At 42.1% G+C, this 17,745-nt stretch overlaps 1 protein-coding gene across 1 annotated transcript in view; it reads right to left on the bottom strand.

Moving 5' to 3' along the window:
* Positions 1 to 17,745, bottom strand: part of traf4a (tnf receptor-associated factor 4a) — a 32,294-nt gene that overhangs the window by 7,779 nt on the left and 6,770 nt on the right. The window contains exon 2 of the mRNA XM_084063912.1: positions 903 to 954. Coding sequence (XP_083920038.1) covers positions 903 to 954 — 52 coding nt within the window. The remainder of the gene's footprint in view (positions 1 to 902; positions 955 to 17,745) is intronic.

Raw genomic sequence — 17,745 nt, forward strand, 5'->3', positions numbered from 1 at the left:
ATCATTTTCTGTCAATTGCGTCTTTGACAGCTTTCACTGAACTCAAGACAATCTCATACAACGTGCAGAATTAATCCCTTATCCGCATTGCACATTCTTGTTTCACAGTGGGAAAACCGTGTTAGAGAGTGAAATTCGTTGACTCGCACTCTTATATAGTTGGCTTGTTATCCCCCCCAGAACCACAATCTGATTAACTGCTCTGAAAGAAAAGATATGAAGGAAAAAACAGAACTCAAGAGCTCACATAGGAATTTGGAATAGTACTTTTCTTTCGTTGGACTGGCAGAGATTTAGGAAAAGGTTCTGTATCAAAGCCATTTCTACAAATTGTCTTCTCTATTTCTACCCTGCTGACATACAAAAATTGTTTGTCAAAGTGTTTAATTTGAATCACAATGTGTTTATCAGAAGCATGTAGGGCTGCAACTATTGATTATTTTCTTAGCTATTATTCTAACAATTTGTTTTTTGATTAATCTAGAAGTGTTTTTTCTTTGATATTTTGTTAAATGTTTTTCTATATCAGCGAACCGACGCGCAAAAATTATAGTATAATTTTTAGACTGTGTGAAAATAGCAAGCTCACAAGCAGATGAACACTTTTATCTATTTTCAAAGAATTATGAAAGAAAGAAAAGCAAAATTTTCTTCCCTGGAAATAAAACTCTAGAAGCATGTCCTTGGACAATTAATTAACATAATTGTGCCACCATAGAAATAGAACAATAGAACATTTTGCTATTTGTCGTTACAAACTAATACACACTACTATAGTAAGTATATATATCATCTCCTATCACCTGCTATATATAGGCCTTAAATGGGATCATTTTTGTATGCATGCAAATGCTAATAATTCTCCACACTACAGTTCAGCTGACAGTGAGTAGCAACTGTACCTTGGCATAGTCCAGAGGCAGCTGGTCTTCTGGACACTTGAAGACACCCTCACTGTAACAAAAGAAAAGAGGAAAGCATTAGTTAGCAACACCACCGACTGCAGCCAGCACGAGCGTTAAACCGTCATACATTTTTAAATAGGCGCGGGATGCATTCATTTAGAATTCATTATGACTGATGTCTGATGACTGAATGACGTCCGCGTTAAAGGGAATCTTTGTGGCTGCCTGTAATGAACAGGCCTCAGGCCTGCATTGCCGTTGGTTCTTCTTGTACCCATCTGTGTTGTCTATCGCTTTCTAAATCGGAGCGCTCTGACTCATCTTATACTGTATGGCGTACTGTACAGACTTACAAGCAGAAACATGCACATGCACACACACTCAACACGATGCACAATAAAGCCTGATTACTTTTTCTGAGCCATTGGCCTTTATGTCATTGCACTTTCATCTTCCCTGAGTTCCCTCTGTTTGAGGATCTATTTCCACACACATTTTATTACTGGAGAGGAGAAGATCAGATCTGTCTATTTATAATACATTAAAGGGTACTGTGTGCGCTTTCCTGCATTTTTATTTCCTCCACAACTTCCAATTGTGTTTCTGCCCATTGTGATGGTAGGGTGAGAGAAGCTGTCAGTCAAAACTACTGCTTCCTGCTTCTCTTTTGAGGAATTAAGCAGGGAAAACGTCATTGCTCTCCCTCAGGAAATACAGATGTCTGATTGGCCAGCGTTACGAGTGAGGCTGTGTGTGGCTGAGAATGAGATCTGGTTTCACCTCACGCAAAACAACCATCATCACTACAGCATCTCAGAAGGACAGTCACTCACTGGCCTGATTTAGGGTTGTTTAAGAAAAGGACAAGATGAGACGGTAAACCATTAGGAAAGCCCTCTGGCAATGCAGTGCGTCCCCAGCCAGATGACATCATGAAATATTCACAATGGTAAAATAAAAAGGAGGTGAAGCTGGAGTTAGTGGGTGGAGCCAAGCCATGCCACTGTATGACATCACCACCTTGCCAGACAAAGACACATGGAAGGAAAAAAAGGGCCATTGGTGGCTATTGGCTAATCCCCTGAGATGCCCCGTAACAAGTCGTTATCAGTGCTGTGATTGTCTGCTGTGCTAGGTCAGAGGTCAGATGAATGAGTAGCAAAAGCTTAAATAACAGCTGGAGAGATGCTGTTTTTCTGTGTATTTCAAGATAGTGCTACAAAGTTACAGGTTATAAGGCTTGAACGAAGCTATTGTGCAAAAGAGATAAACAGATTACTTTTAACGAGGAGATGTCAGGACCCCTGGCCATTCCCCCAATTACATTTAAACCAATTAATGGATAACAACCAGCGTGGGGATAGAGCAACAGTCTCCCTATGCTGGACACAAGGGTCGCTTGGAGCTTTAAGTCGTTTGGCTGCAGGCTGCAGTGTCATCTGACCGACGACCCCATGTGACAGAACACATGAGCACGTGTGCACTTTGCCCTGACACTGCTGCTGTGAAATCAGGGTTGGTGGGGGGGGGGGGTGGGGGAGGAGGTTCGTAAGGAGAAGGAGGTTGATGAGGGGGAGTAGGCATTAGGCAATGCTGCAATGGAGGTTAATGCACGACGAGACAGCAGTAATTCTTGTCCATTAGGGTCACTGTGTCAGCAGGGAGCTGGAGACCAATTAACAGGCCACGCTGGACTGTAAAATAGGGCCAATCGATTAGGAACTAGGAGGGCCCCGCTAGCAGGGCATCTTCTTCTGTATGTAGTGTGAAATTTGCTCAGCCATCATTATGGACTCATCCGTTCGATCATGTTTGATATACTGTAAGTCAGGAATGGTTTCACAGCTGTGGCCTGTGTGTCGGTGCAGGGACCATGGCTTGTCCCACAAGCACCGTGAGAGGAAATGGGAAGTGACAAGACTCCCATTTCTAGACCGGCGAGATGTAAAGTTGTGGGTGGGTACAGCAACCCCATCCAGTCCTGGCCGCTTATCTGATGCACAGAGAGGCAGACAAGCGAAAAGAGCCTAGTCACACAGTGTCAGGATAATTCCCTCCCCGGTCACAGAGAAAGTCCTGCACCAACACATTCATGTTTGACTCACCGCTGATTAACCCATTAAGACCTGAGGCCGATTCTACAAATGTCTTCTAAATCCAGTATGCAGTTTACTGAAAAACTAGTATTGCTGTGTCAGTGGTGCTCAAATTCTTTCATGTCAAGGACACCCAAAATGATATGTATTTGGCCGCGGACCCCCATCTCAAAATATTTTGTTCCAGGGAGGGGAGGGACCCCCCCTGAAGCAAAGATTTGAGTTTAAAATGTTCGCTTTAAAATAATATATATATATTCAAAGATTTTCACACATTTTCAAAAATAGCAGATCTACAAGCTCATAGCGTGGCACTCGGTGCCGCGCTATGAGCTTGTATATCTGCTATTATTGAATAGCCAAAGTGTAAAATAATGCTTTTTTAGCTAAAATCAAAAAATGACACAGACGCGTTCACGGTCTTAATGGGTTAATACAACGTGACTCTCCTGGACACTTTCTAGCAGAGCTCATTGCCTCTTTATGAAAGTGAATAAAGTACAAAGTGGAGACAATGCCATAACAATATCTTCTATTCAATTTCATCCATCTTCCCGGAGTTCCCGCCCCTCCAATTGATCCGAGTATCTGAGGGTTTCAAAATGAATACAAAATGATCACATCATAACTCAAGGCCCACCACACTAGAATCACAAACATTACTATCGCACCGTAGAAGCTTACAGTAGGGACACTCACACTGTCTAGCTGCCTCACAAACGGCCTCATTTTTTTATGATCTTGTCCAGTATGTTTATGACACAGATACTCAGTCGGACCCATTTCTCAGGGACTTTCCAGGGTCAGAAACTGATAAATGTGTGTTCTAATCACATGTCCGTTGACATAACAATAGAACAGCTAAGTGCTACTGCTATATGAGTGCATGATAGCATACTTAATATAATCACCACATTAAAATTTCATTGCCAGTGCCTTCCCCCATACTGTGAGAACAGAGCAGCCTGCTCTACAGCTGTCCTTGTGTAGTGCCGATCAGCAAGAGATCCTGGTCTGAGGAGGCCCCAAACCTTGGCTAATTATCCAAATCATCTCACATTCACACATGCAGACAAGGGTGACTATCAGACGGTCTAAATTGGAATACAACAAAAGCTGTCGCCTGCAATTTCCTGCAATACACATCCAAGCGCTTGTTGAGTACAGTAGAGAGAGGGAAGACTTCATTGTTCTCTTAAACCCTCTCTGCCTACCCTTTAATTGCCCCCTCCCTCTCTTCCCCCACAAATCTTCGTTCAAGCCCTGGGCACAGATTAAGCAGACATCCATTCACCCTGTGATACTGACGAGAACAGCCGTCACAACACGCTCTGTCACCTCGCATACGACTCCTGACAGGACGACTGCGAGAGAGGGACAAATCTCCCAGGTTTAATCTTGTGGGTGTAGCGTGAAACGGAGTACAGCCGAGCAGCCTACAACAAGGCCTTTTCAGAGACTTAAAGCCTCATTATGCTTCATTGTACTATGCCAGTGTCGTTTGCCACAATCAACTCATTTTCAACTACAAATGTGATGCAACAGTGAGCAACCCTTGTATGACTAAGTATAAATTAGGTTAAGGCCGGAGGGTAACCTTGAAACCTGCTCCATGCTAAGCGGCGCAGAGAGAGAGAGAGAGAGACTCACAAACAAGCCCTCTGTGTTTACAATTGTAGCGGGCAGGGTTGTGGAGGCACACTAAACAAACAAAAATCAAAAGCACGAAGGCTTTTGGCGCACAGAAAGTCTGTGACACATTAACTCTGTAAACAGGCCTCTGCAATCGCAGCCAGAGGAAGGATTTTCTCATGGAGTGAGATGGTATCGGCAGCCTTGACTGGGTCGCCTGGTACGTTTTTGCTTATCTCCTCCTAGAGCTTACCATGAGGTTTATGTTGGTCTTCATGCAAGCCCCCTTTTCTTTTCAAGCAAAAGAGCTGGATTACCTCTTAAACACAAGCAACACCTTGACTGTCGCCGTATAGGCTTCCATGGCCTTTTGTCGCCTAACTGATCTCAAGTATATGTTTCTACTTCCAGGAAGTTGGGAGGGAGCAGGAATTTTGTTTAATCTTAGCTGTAGTCACCCCAAATCTGCCAGTACCGGTCCATATCCAGGTGGGACTGTGTGCAGTCATTAATTTTTGATTCCAAGGCCAACACTTAGTACTGTAATGAAGGAGTAGTGACACATTATTGTATAGCACATGACCACTACAATAACTACAATTCATGTCTATGATGGCATTTACTGTACAGTACATGTGGTCGGTGGTGATGAAAATAGCAGGTAATTCCAAGCACAGTGCGGTTAAGGCAAAAGTGCCTGTTAGTTGGATTAAGTGGACTGCCTGCAACCACATTTCACACAGTTAGTACAGGACAGGTTCTCCAACACATGATGTCTATTTAGTAACTCCCCAGAGTCCTTTATGAAGAGACCTCCCAGACAATCTTGTCTATGATAAAAAACATTTTAAGATGATTTACTGTGAGCTGCATATAGAGCGAGCTATATCCATCACATGCAAACAAAAGCAAATGGCTTGGCTGGATAACTACTACTTTACAATAGTACAATTGCAGTGGTGGGAAAAGTACAGATCACAAGCTTGTAGATCGGCTATTTTCAAATAGTCTAGGTATAAAACAGAGCTAAAGTGGTTAACGTATGTTTTATAATGTAATAATTTATATCTGCAAAGTAACTAGTAACTAAAGTTTTCAAATAATTGTAGTGGCGTAAAAGTACAATATTTGCCTCTGAGATGTAGTGGAGTAGAAGTAAAAGTATAGACAATTGGAAATATTCCAGTAAAGTAAAAGTACCTAAACATTGTAAGTACAGTACTTGAGTAAATGTACTGAGTTACTTTACACCACTGTATAATTGTGACTAAAGACGCTTAGAATATCACCCAACGAGCAGACTGCCATTTTTTTAAGACCTTCAACTGACTCAATTCAGGTTTATTTCCCATTGGTTCTTATGAAGTCAACGTGAACACAGCTTTGAGAGTGTGTGAATAGAATCTCTGATGGAAAATCTGTTGAGGGGGTGGTGGGTAGTGAGCAGAGCTGTCAGTCCTTCTCATGAATAGCAGAGAAATACCCTAATGTAAGTATCCTGTGCTGACTGAGGCATCCTCTACTCTAAATGAGGTCAGAGTGAAGAGGCAGACAGTGTGGGTGGTGTTTCTACCTGTGTAAGCCGATACACCACAGGGACAGAGCTCCTTTCCCCCTCCGTTGACTTGGCTTTAAGCCGGCATGTAGACGACAGTGTTGCCAGATTTTGCGAGAGAAAGAAGCAGCCAGGTCAATGACAACAAGCCCAAAAGAAGCGACTAGGCCACATGAGAGCTTTAAACCTAGTGTGTGTGTGTGTGTGTGTGTGTGTGTGTGTGTGTGTGTGTGTGTGTGTGTGTGTGTGTGTGTGTGTGTGTGTGTGTGTGTGTGTGTGTTTGACATTTTAACAACACAAATCTTGTATGGGGGACCATGACACAAAATATTTTCAGATGGGGGTCCGCAGACAAATACATATTAATTTGTGGGTCCTTGACATGAAAATGTTTAAGAACCACTGGTTTAAACAACATTAGGAAACAAGCCCAAATAAGCAACTACACTTTAGAAACAAGGCCAAAAAACGCAACCACCAAAATTTTCAAGCAACTTTACAGAAAAACAAGCCCAAAGTTGCTTATAATAAGCGGACTTGGCAACACTGGTTGCCCTCTCTCCTTTGTCCCAAAGGGGAGGAGCAACTTCTACTTTTGCTGTGTTTGATGAGATACTGGTGGCACATCGGTGGATCAACTCCTCCCTAACCACAGGAACCCTAGCCTCCCTGTTCTGGCAGGGCATGTCTTAATAGGCAAACATTCTGCAAAAATAGCAGATTTGGTGTCGATGGAAAAAAGGAGGGACAAATACAGACCTCTGGGGGACGCTTTAATTGATTGATTGAATACGGTACTTTATTAGTCAAAAATGTAAACTGCACGGACAGTAACAACATGCTAAAAAGGAGAACACGAATGGTCCTGAGGGGACTTGTTTCCATTGTGGTCCTAGGCTCAATAAAGTACAGTATAGGGTTTAAGTGGCTATGGCCTGTATGTGTGAGCTGAGCTAGCATGTGCATGGGATATATCCAGAGTGGATGGTGACCATGACAGCGTCTTGAGTGAGATTTAATTCCAATGAGATTAGGATTTTACTGTGCATAGTTATGGTTTGCCAAGGATTATGTCGTGCATAAGCCTTCTGACCTTTGCGATGACATTCTCCTTGGCCAGTCATAATATTAAGGCAACAGAAGTATCCTGTGCTTGGAAATGAGACGTCATACCAGACTAGGAGTTTAACCACATGAACCTTAGCGTCCCTGTTCTGGGAGCTCGCAGATCGGTTATTTTCAGCGAAGAGATTTGGTGTAGAGGGAAAAAAGGAGAGGAGGAAGAACGGAATCAAGTCAACACTAGAAAATGTGCTCCTCGGAGCACAGGTCTCCGCCAGTACTGTTCCTGATTAATCCTGTCTTACCTCACTTCAAAAGATATAAATTATCTTTTGAAGTGACACACCTATTTATAGGACTCTATTTCATCATGCGTCTCGCTAGCCAATCAAAGCACACCCTTCAACATATTGTCACGTGTCACGTGAAGCTTGACCAATGTTAGCTTGGTGGACACACGGAAGAAAACATAGTCTCCTGGCGGAGACAAAAATATATAGGGTAAAGTGGTTAAACGCATTTACACAGCGGAGCGGGGTAAGTGAGCCACTGAGCTTGATAAATCAGACCCGATGTGCATGCCTGTTCAGAATATGCCACCTGTAAAATCCATTCTGACTTCCACTGCTTACATCGTTGGTGACAAAGGACCAGTGGCAGCCACTTAATGTGACGTGACAACAGCTGACAATCTGAAGGGCAATGTCATTAAGAGGAAGAAACAAACTACATGTGACTAAATGGCACACACACATAAGAATCAGGTGGCTGAATGAAATACTTGTGAAATGGATATTATAGTCCATAGCATTGTAGAGGTACTATATAAACGGAGGTATTTTTTCCTGTGGTACTCTGCCAAAACAGGAGAAAATGATGCAAGTGTAGGAAAGAGACCAATACAAAGACTGTGTGCACTGCGTGGGTAGATGTCTGGCACCATTTCCCTGGCTTCTTCTCTTGCTCTCCATGTTACAAATTCACTGAGGAAACTGATGGCCATGATACTAAAATAGGGGGAAAAAATGTTTTAATGAAAATAGCACATTAGAAGCAGAGCTATCAGCCATCCATGTAAACAAAAGCCAAGTGGCTAGTCTGTTTTCTTTTTTAAATGGATCACTGATTTTTTTAAAGTACACAAAGAAATCCACTCTGACATTGACAAAATGTTACCAAATGGCCCTATCCATTTGCACACTCTCTGAGTTACAAATGGATAAATGAACACTGAGGATTTGACTGCGTATTCCCAGTTTATGAAATTAGAACTCTCCGTCTCGACATTTGTGAGCACAAGCCTTTGGTGAGCTAATTCAGAGTTCTACGATGTTCAAAAGTTAACAAAATGTCATTTTTTTCTCTAAATGTCAGTTTTGTTTTGATACAGAAACACTCGCCATACAGTAATAATGGTTGGAAGAGTATATTTTTAGATGTATTCACCACTGTTACCAAGATTTATTTTATTTCAGCTCCATGTGCTACACACAGAGCATCTTATTTTGTGAGCAGAACCAAGGGAGACAAGCAAGCAAACCAAACTGTCACCAGGATCATCACAATGCCAGAGGTACAGCTAAGATGCAAGCATTCTGTACTGCCATGTTAGCAAACAGCATGCGACTCCACAAAGGAAGCAGGCATTTGCCAGAACAGAACCAAGCCACAAAAACAGGGAAGAGGAGAGGATGGATGGATGAATCGATACATGGAGGGAGGGAGAGATGCAGCCATCTGCACACTGAGCTCCAGCCTCTGGGATGCCATAATCCATCCTACAGTGTGTAAGGAAGGGAGATGGCACTTACACGCTTTAAAAATCCCTTGCTCTATCTCTTTCTAGAAATGTGATTGCACAATGACATCCTGGAGTCTTTATCGGAAGGAGGGAGGAGGGCTGCTAAACCAGCGCTAGCCTTCTTACCAAACCAACACTCATGGACGGTTTTCGTTATGGTGAGTTTGTCCTTTTGCAATGTTCAAACCAAAGAAAACACTGCCAAGCACAACATCCTTAGTCTGCTAGCAAGCAATCATTTTTGTGTCTGAATTTCTTCCCAATACAATACCGACTTAATGGACAGGTCTATGTGTTTCACAGAGTTTAAATAATTCCCAATGCTTTGGGAAGGATCCGTTAAAAGGTATGTATTAAAAGGTAAGAATTACCTTTGTGCATACACTTCCACAGGCTGAAACTCAAATAAATGAGCAAATGTAATGCATTTTCTCTGCCTGTTTTCATCCTCAGATTACAGTATATACTGCATGGACGAGGCGCAGGAAAATCAATTCAATTTCATTAACTCCCTGCTGATCTGGTCACAGTCTGGGGGCTGAGAGAGAAGTCCCATCAATTCTAGCAGGAGCTGAGCGCTGCATCCTAACCCACTGAGCAGAAATGTCACACAGGCAGCAGCAGAGAGAGACCACCATAAACATTGTATGCACACATGCGTTACTTACAGGCACTTCAGAGAATACAAAGTGAAACCCCACCCAGAATTGAGGTTTTTGATGGGGGCTTGAAAAGAGATGGTTATGTTTGATCTGGTTATGGGGCAGTTGCGCGGGGGTGGGGGCTGGCAAGGCCACTCATAAAATCCAATGAAACTCCCATGGTTTAACATTTCACACATGTGAGAAGGACCTACTAGTCTCTGAAGAAGTGCTAGAAGCTACTAACAAGGTACTGGAAGTGTGAAACAGACCACTCACCACTTTACTACCCAGCGTCACACTGTATACATAGGTTTGAAAGCACGGTAAGTAGGCAATTGGCACTCGAAAGAACGTGACAAGTCTGGTCTTGAGAATTCAAATGAGATATGCTATAACATTTCAAGACATGGGCGAATTTCAGCCATTTTTAATTACAGATTGGCGATCTAATTTTAGCTATAGGCTTCAGAGGGCAGATGTCTGCTAAAAGGACGATGTGCAGCGATGACGCTTGGCTTTGAAGGGCTGTGGTACTGCCACACTAATCCTGTGGAATGCATACAGTGGACAGTCAGGGAGCCTTTGAGAGTGCCAAGGCGTTGACTGGTCCATTAAAAGGAGCACCCATCTTTGCCCGCCAGCCGGCTGTACACACATGACGTGTGAGACATGACACTGGAGACCGCCATGTCACTTTCCTTCAAACTGTGTTAAAGAGGATCAGTGATTGGATGGAAGAGAGGCACAGTGTGAAACCGCAACAGAGTGGAAGCAGTGGAAGTGTGTGTCAGTACATAAAGCCGCTATTAAACCACTGTATATGATAGACTTCATATAAATAGAACGCTGTATAGATAATTAATGTCTTGCGATTTCAGTCACGCCTTGTCACTGGCATTTGTCATAAAACATTACATTGAATTTAGGGATGCCACCGATTATTCGAATTTTCGAATATTCGTTACAGTCTCCATAATCGAAAATGATTTTTAAAATTCGATTTTAATAATATATATTTTTTTTAAATTATTAAAAAAAAAATTATTTTTTTTTACTTTTTACTTTTTTTTTTTTTTTACTTTTTACTTTTGTATGCCTTAGTTTCAATCAAAATATATGCTAATACTAATAATAGTAATATTATAGTCTTAATAATTGTAAATGGCCACAGTTTCAGAGCGTTTCACTGTTTCAGCCCAGCCCAAACATGAACTCTGCAGCCGCACTGAGGCCCCTGCTGGAAAGCATCCCAGCCCAAACATTAACGTAACTAATAATTGGGCCGCGCAACCCGGAAATGACCGTGATAATGCTAAAACAGGAGCGAAAAAAAAAAAAGAAAAAAAAAATTTGAAAAAAAAAAAAAAAAATTTTTTTTTGAAAAATATTTTTCAAAAAACGGCGCCGTCGAATAATCGAAAAATATTCGCCAGGGCTGTCCGAATTTCGAATTGGCTGAAGGTCAGATTGTGGCATCCCTAATTGAATTAAGGCTACAGGTCTGACTTGAAAACTACAGAGCATCTTATGTAATTCTTATCATTCTTCTTGATTAAAATATCATCATATGCCGTCATAAGATATTGTGTCAAAACCTGATCAATGAGGATATTTTAAGCTCTCTCATCACTAGCTCCTGACTAATCTGAGGTATTCTTCATGGCCAGGATGTCTGGCAGATGGGGGGGGGGGGTGCAAAGCAGGTTAATGCTAAGCCAGAGATGAGACATTTTAACAGAGCTACTCCATCGGCAGATACAGGGTTTCGTTCTTAGAGCACTCTCTTTGATCAGTTAAGATACTGAGAGGAATCGATGCCTTGTAATATACATACGTATGCGAGCAAGCTCCACAGTGACATGCAGAGGACAAGGGGAAATAAAGACAGAAATAGACAGAGAAATAGAGCCTGCTCTAACATTAGACCAAGACTTTATACATTATTTTACTGCATGATGATTACCTCAAGCATGGCATCTGAAGTGTGTAATCTGTTTCTGCCAGAGGCAAGGAGAGAACCTAAGGTGCTCTTTGAAAAAAATAATCTACTTCAAACTCTGCTATAAGACGAAACACATCAGTCAGAAAACAATCTACGCGTAAAGCTTTGCACTGTGGTTCTTTAGGAGGATCAGAAACCTTTACTGGAAAGGGTGACATATTGCCCGAAAGGAAAGGAGTCCCTCGGACCCATCCTGATTTATTCTACTCACTCAATTTCAGTGGCCTTGTATCCTCATCCAGGAGTGACTGTCATTCCTTGGGCACACCAGTGGAGCAACAATAAGGCATTAATGTATGTGTGTGTGTGTGTGTGTGTGTGTGTGTGTGTGTGTGTGTGTGTGTGTGTGTGTGTGTGTGTGTGTGTGTGTGTGTGTGTGTGTGTGTGTGTGTGTGTGTGTGTGTGTGGAGATGAATAGAATATGTAGTGCCCTCTCTCCATAGTGTGGATGATATGACTAGTTAGGCTATTTTCGTGGAACTGATTGAAATCTAAGGAAATAATGCCAAAGGTAACAACACTATGGGAGGTCCATATTATCAGCAGTAATCCGAGGATTCTGTGAAGGCAGATTATTTCACCACCTCCACACTGCCGCTCTCTACTCTGGTTAACGGCAGCAGGTTGGCTGTTCAGATAATCCCTCCAACCGATGATGTCTTATGGAAAACAGATTTTAATTAGCCTGCATCTGCTCCCAGTACAAACACAAAAGTAACAATTGCAAATGTGTGACACACAATGAATGGTTTATTATATTGTTATTGATTTTTTTACATTGAAATGTGCGTAACACAGTTGTAAACAGCAGAACATTAATTAAGCGCTTTAATACAATTGGATTTATATGAATAATCCATCTTAAGATATCTGTCCCACTTACTCCAGCCATCATAAATGTTAAATGCTTTCACTGTGTTAAGGTGGAGTATTTTATGATAGGCTGTATTTGCTTTAGCAACGAACACTCTCTCTGGTTCCCCTTTTATAGTCCACTACTACATTAATACCCTAACTGGCCGAAATAGGAATCAATCAAAACTGATGGTAATGCTGAAAAGATAAGCTCTATATATGATCCATATATTCCTTGACCCTTAAGTCATAAACTTAAAATCTCAACAGCATGCTCTGGTCCACATGCACTAAAATCCAGAGTGTTCATTTTAATCAGAAGAATCGTTTTGTACACTCTCAAGAGTTACATTCACACTCAGGATTTTACAGTTTGAGACTCCTGAGTTGAGTAGGTGTTGAGATATAAAGGTGTCAGGGTCTGTAATGTGTGGGAGACTGACTGTAGGCCTTATTCCACAGGAACACCATGGAGTGAGGCCCTCTACTCTGTGGCACATCCATTAATTAACAGGTACCACCACAAGACAGTTGCTTTCGTCACAACAGACTGACAAAGATATAAAAATAGTTATTAGTTTATGCTATGAGTGTGACTCAACTATGACTCAGCATGTTGACTTTGATATACCTTGAGAGTGATTGGATGATAAGCCGTGACGACTGCGTTGTGCTGCGTCTGTCTGAACTTTGCCAGAGAACATGCGAGGGCGTGGTGAAATGAGGAGGTGGAAAGAGAATTATGATTTGATTCCCTGCAGAGTCTCCCATGTCAAAAACGTGTGACCTGCCTCCGCATGAATCACCAGTTAGCGCAGTGCAGTGCAGTGCAGGGAACACAGTGAGGATCCTTGTGCCGTGAGTCACAGCAGGCTTCATCTCAAGTAGAAAACTATGCAAACTTTTCCCTCAAAACCCCCCCCACTAAATGCTGCTTACTAAAAGGTGTTCAAACAGGTAATTTACTCTTGACACCCGTGAGACATCTACAAGAAAAACAGAATTATATAGATGCCCCATTCCGCCTAACCTGTGTTTTTACTGAACAGGCAGAGGAAATGCTCCATTCTACTTATTTGTCAGTGAGCTGATTCAGGTCAATGAGGTGTGTGCATCACGGCAGTGACAATTTTAGGCCCTGTGCTTTTGTGTCCATGGTAACTGTGAGGGAAGGTGAGCTTCTTTGTGTGAAAGAGAGAGAACAGTTATCAGACGCTAAGGAGAAGCTGCAGAGGCACACACAACACACACACAAACAACCAACCCTAACTGCTCATATTACCAGCAGCTTATCTGCAGGCATGCTTTGGATCCTGTTTTCCAATCTGAAGCATATTGTATAGATATGGCAGATAAACAATCAATCATTGACATAGAATCCTTAGCTTTCTCTCCCAGTCTTTTCCTTAAGGCATGCTAAATCATACTAGGTCTCATCTGTAGCATGCTTAGCTGTCCACTTGTTTTTGGGGATGCAATTTCTTTGTTTAGCAAGGAAGGGTGGTGACGTCAAACTGCCTCCTTTGTCTCAATATGCCTCAGCTGCATTGCTCCTCTAGCATGTATTCTACTACCCCTGCTGTTGAGAGCAACAGCGAGGTGAATGACAGGACATATCATATCAATTAGTAAAAGAGTAGAGTTAGGTGCAAAGAGATGACTTAATCATATATGTATATGCCACCCGTCTCTTATAATAGTCAATCATTTGAAATGATCCTGCTATATGTTCTATATTTCCTGCCAGCTAAATCATATTCACTCTCTCTGGTACACACAGTGCTAAGATGACCTACTCAAATGAATGCTTATAATTTATTCACATTTGCAATGATTTGGTATAACAGACAGATGTTATAAACTGTCATTGCCTGTCATTAGCGATCTTATGTACCATATCATTCCAATTTCTGTTTGTTGACTTTGTTCAGCATGCAGTTGCTGCATGACCTGTAAATCAGATGACAGTCACAGTTTAAATAGTACACTCTCTTCACATCCAAGTAAGCATGTCACCCGCTGGTCAATGTGCCATCACAATCAACCACTCGCAAGACACTGCTGGGGGAATGGGATTGGGGATGAATGAGTAGACCCAGCCTGCAACACAAACGACCCCTCGTCCTCATTCTGAACAAGCCGATTGAGTGATGCATCTGGACATGCAAGTGATGAAGTGACTTCCTCTCCGTCGCTCTTTCATGCCATCAATAGATTGTCTGTGCACAGAGAGGGAGGGCAGGGGTGGGGGGCTTTGGGCATTGTGCTATGTTGACATATCTGAAAATGAGCTGTGAGAGAGATTCCAAGACACCACACAGGGGGCCTGTAGTGGACTTAGAGTCATTGAGCTGTGTGGTTAAGAGGTCCACCACAGTAAACACATGAGAGGACGGTATAATAAGATTCTAAGGCTTGGCAGGAAGGAAGCCATCACCATTCACCACATCACTTTTTTTTCACTGGCTAGACCCAGGAAGGGACGGAAGAGCTGTGGGGGTGAATGGGCATTGACCGTAACATTGATAGGGCTCACTCTGAAAAAATGAGATAATTCAGAGTCTATACGCTTAAAGTGAAGAGCTTAACTGCTCTGCTGACACCTGTTCTGCTCTACAGAGGAGCCTTTCACTGAGACAGGTGCCTGTGCATCAATTCACCCCCATGGCCACGCTGCCTCACTCCCTCACTACCAGCTGCTCTCCTTTCAGACTCCACACAGAGATTCCACACATGCCTGGGTGTCAGCTCAGCAACCAGAGCCAGTGGTCACCCGACTATAGTCTGGTGCTAATGACCACTGCGATCCCCGCTAACAATCTCAGAAAGTCACAAAGTCAGGAGCTTTAGTTTGTTGGACATGGGCGATAAGGCAAAGATACTGCTGTGTCAGAGCATTACTCTTTTGAAATACACGAATGTCACACATAGAAAAAAGCAGTGGGACACTTTTACACAAAACAATTACAGTGTTGACACAGATTTATAGGAGCTAATTTAAGATTGAAAGAGCCCATTAAACCAGCTTAAATTCTGTTCGCAATGAAGTTAACAAACTCTGCTTTAATCTATTTTTATTTTTTACTTGTGTCCATAAACTTGTACTTGAAAATATAAAGTACAAGTGGACTTTATAGATGTGGATTTATCTGATGGTAGCTTTTGTTTTGAAATGATATGCAAAATGTTGACATGAATCATAAAAATGCATTCTGCTGGGGTAATATCTGTGGGAACTTAAACACATGTGTGTGTGTGTGTGTGTGTGTGTGTGTGTGTGTGTGTGTACAGTATGTGTGCATGTATGCACTACTTTATGCATGTGTAGGTGCATAGAGCTGTCTTTATATCCAGTGCAGTGACCTGTGCACAACACAAACAGATTGGGGGAAGTCAATTAGCACAACAGGGAGCAGAGCGCAGATGTAGCCACACTGAGCACTATGGTTCTGAAAGGTTGAGCTGTGCTAAACACGTGCCATAAAATGTTCCATGTCTGCTGCTCAACCTTGAAAATGTCATATGGGCCGCCATTTATTCACCCACAAAAAGCCTTCATTACAAACTTCTCTGAAACAAAGTGATTAAAACATATGATTGCACAGTTTTACAGTGTGGTGGATCTGCGAGAATGACTCTTAATAAGCTGTTTGGAAACACACCTCTGGTTTGCTCTGCATTGGACGCCTGTGGATCATGCAGCAGTGTGAGCGCAGAGCTTATGTGTTATGATAAACACATCTTTATCTTAAGTTGTTTCACATAGCGTGCATACCTGTGTACATGTAAGCACTGGCCATGCTTTGAGATATGGGCCAATTGGCTGAGTTCCAGCAATTGGGTTTGGTTTTAGCAGCCTGGTCCCAGCATGCTCACGTTGTGAAGGGCAAGGTGATCCACTGCATAGCTGGAATGTTTTGCCTCTTTGTTTGGCCCACAGGGTTGGCAGATCTGTTTCAATAGGAGGTCCTATAGTCACGGGCAAGTTCAGACAAGTTCATAACCAGCTATTGGACTGCTTCATGAATGTTCTTTTGTTGATAAACTGATTAAAGTCTCTTCTTTGTAGCACACAGACTGTGGTCAAAAGCTGACATCGAGAGAACTGGGCACTATCATGGGAGTGCTGTGTTTGGAGAGGATTTCAATGGAAAAGAATCCAAAGAATTTTAAGTGCCTTGTTTGTAAAGTCCATCCCAAGACAAGTGCATTTAGTCACATAAGCTAGCTTATAACAACAATGAGCTATGGGAAACATTAAAACAAACAGCTTTCACAATCTGCAAACTTAAACATCTTAGTAGTGTACAGTAACTGTCAGTACAGTACAAAGCTCTGCAGCTGGGTGAAACGATGAACAGATTATGTCAACCATGTCATCATCACAGCTGGACCTCTAAAGCCCCTCAGCATCTTCCCAGGAGACCCTCCGCTATTGCCTCATCCTGCAAAGATCTGACTCACATGTATCTTATTGGTTGAACGCGCTCTGGGGTCAAATCTCAGCAAAACAAGGGCTTGTACCATATTCCCAAAAGGATGAAAAGTGTGATATGATGTTGAGCAACCGGTTGGTCTCACCAGTGTCACCAGCACTTGTACAGGGCCATGTGAGTTAGAGCCTGACCGATGCCAGATTTTTGGATCCGATGTCATGATGAGTCCTAGACCACTAATTAGCGATGATTGGACTGGTATTTTGTCAAAAAGCGCTAAATCAATTCTAATCAGTGTGTGAAACTTTTGAGTACATTTAACATATAAGCAAACAAATGAAAACAAATAAACAAATAACATTTTGATAGATAAAATGTTTAAAAAATCTAAGTATATTAAAATGTAATACATGACAATGTCTGCCTAATTTCAGCTGCATAATTGCCAAAACTGTTGTGGTCAAACAAGTCAAATAATGACCCATATGTTGGACAAACTGATATACTGTATCAGACAGGCTCTAATGTGAGTCACAAAGACAGTAAAGCAAGGGCGGAGAGGAGCAAAGTTTCTGTCAAAGGAGAGGGCTGCATTTCTAAAATATGTATTTCAAGCTCTAAGCTGCACATAGATCAAATGCAACGAAGTAAACAACTGTGTTAAGTTTTAGAGATCATTAAAAGCTCATGTAAAGACTCTGTTTGAAAGTCGATGTCATTGCGATGCAAGGTCCTATCCATTCAACAACACTGACAT

Source organism: Gymnoscopelus microlampas (genome assembly GCF_963454915.1).
Source record: "Gymnoscopelus microlampas genome assembly, chromosome: 8".
NCBI lineage: Eukaryota > Metazoa > Chordata > Actinopteri > Myctophiformes > Myctophidae > Gymnoscopelus > Gymnoscopelus microlampas.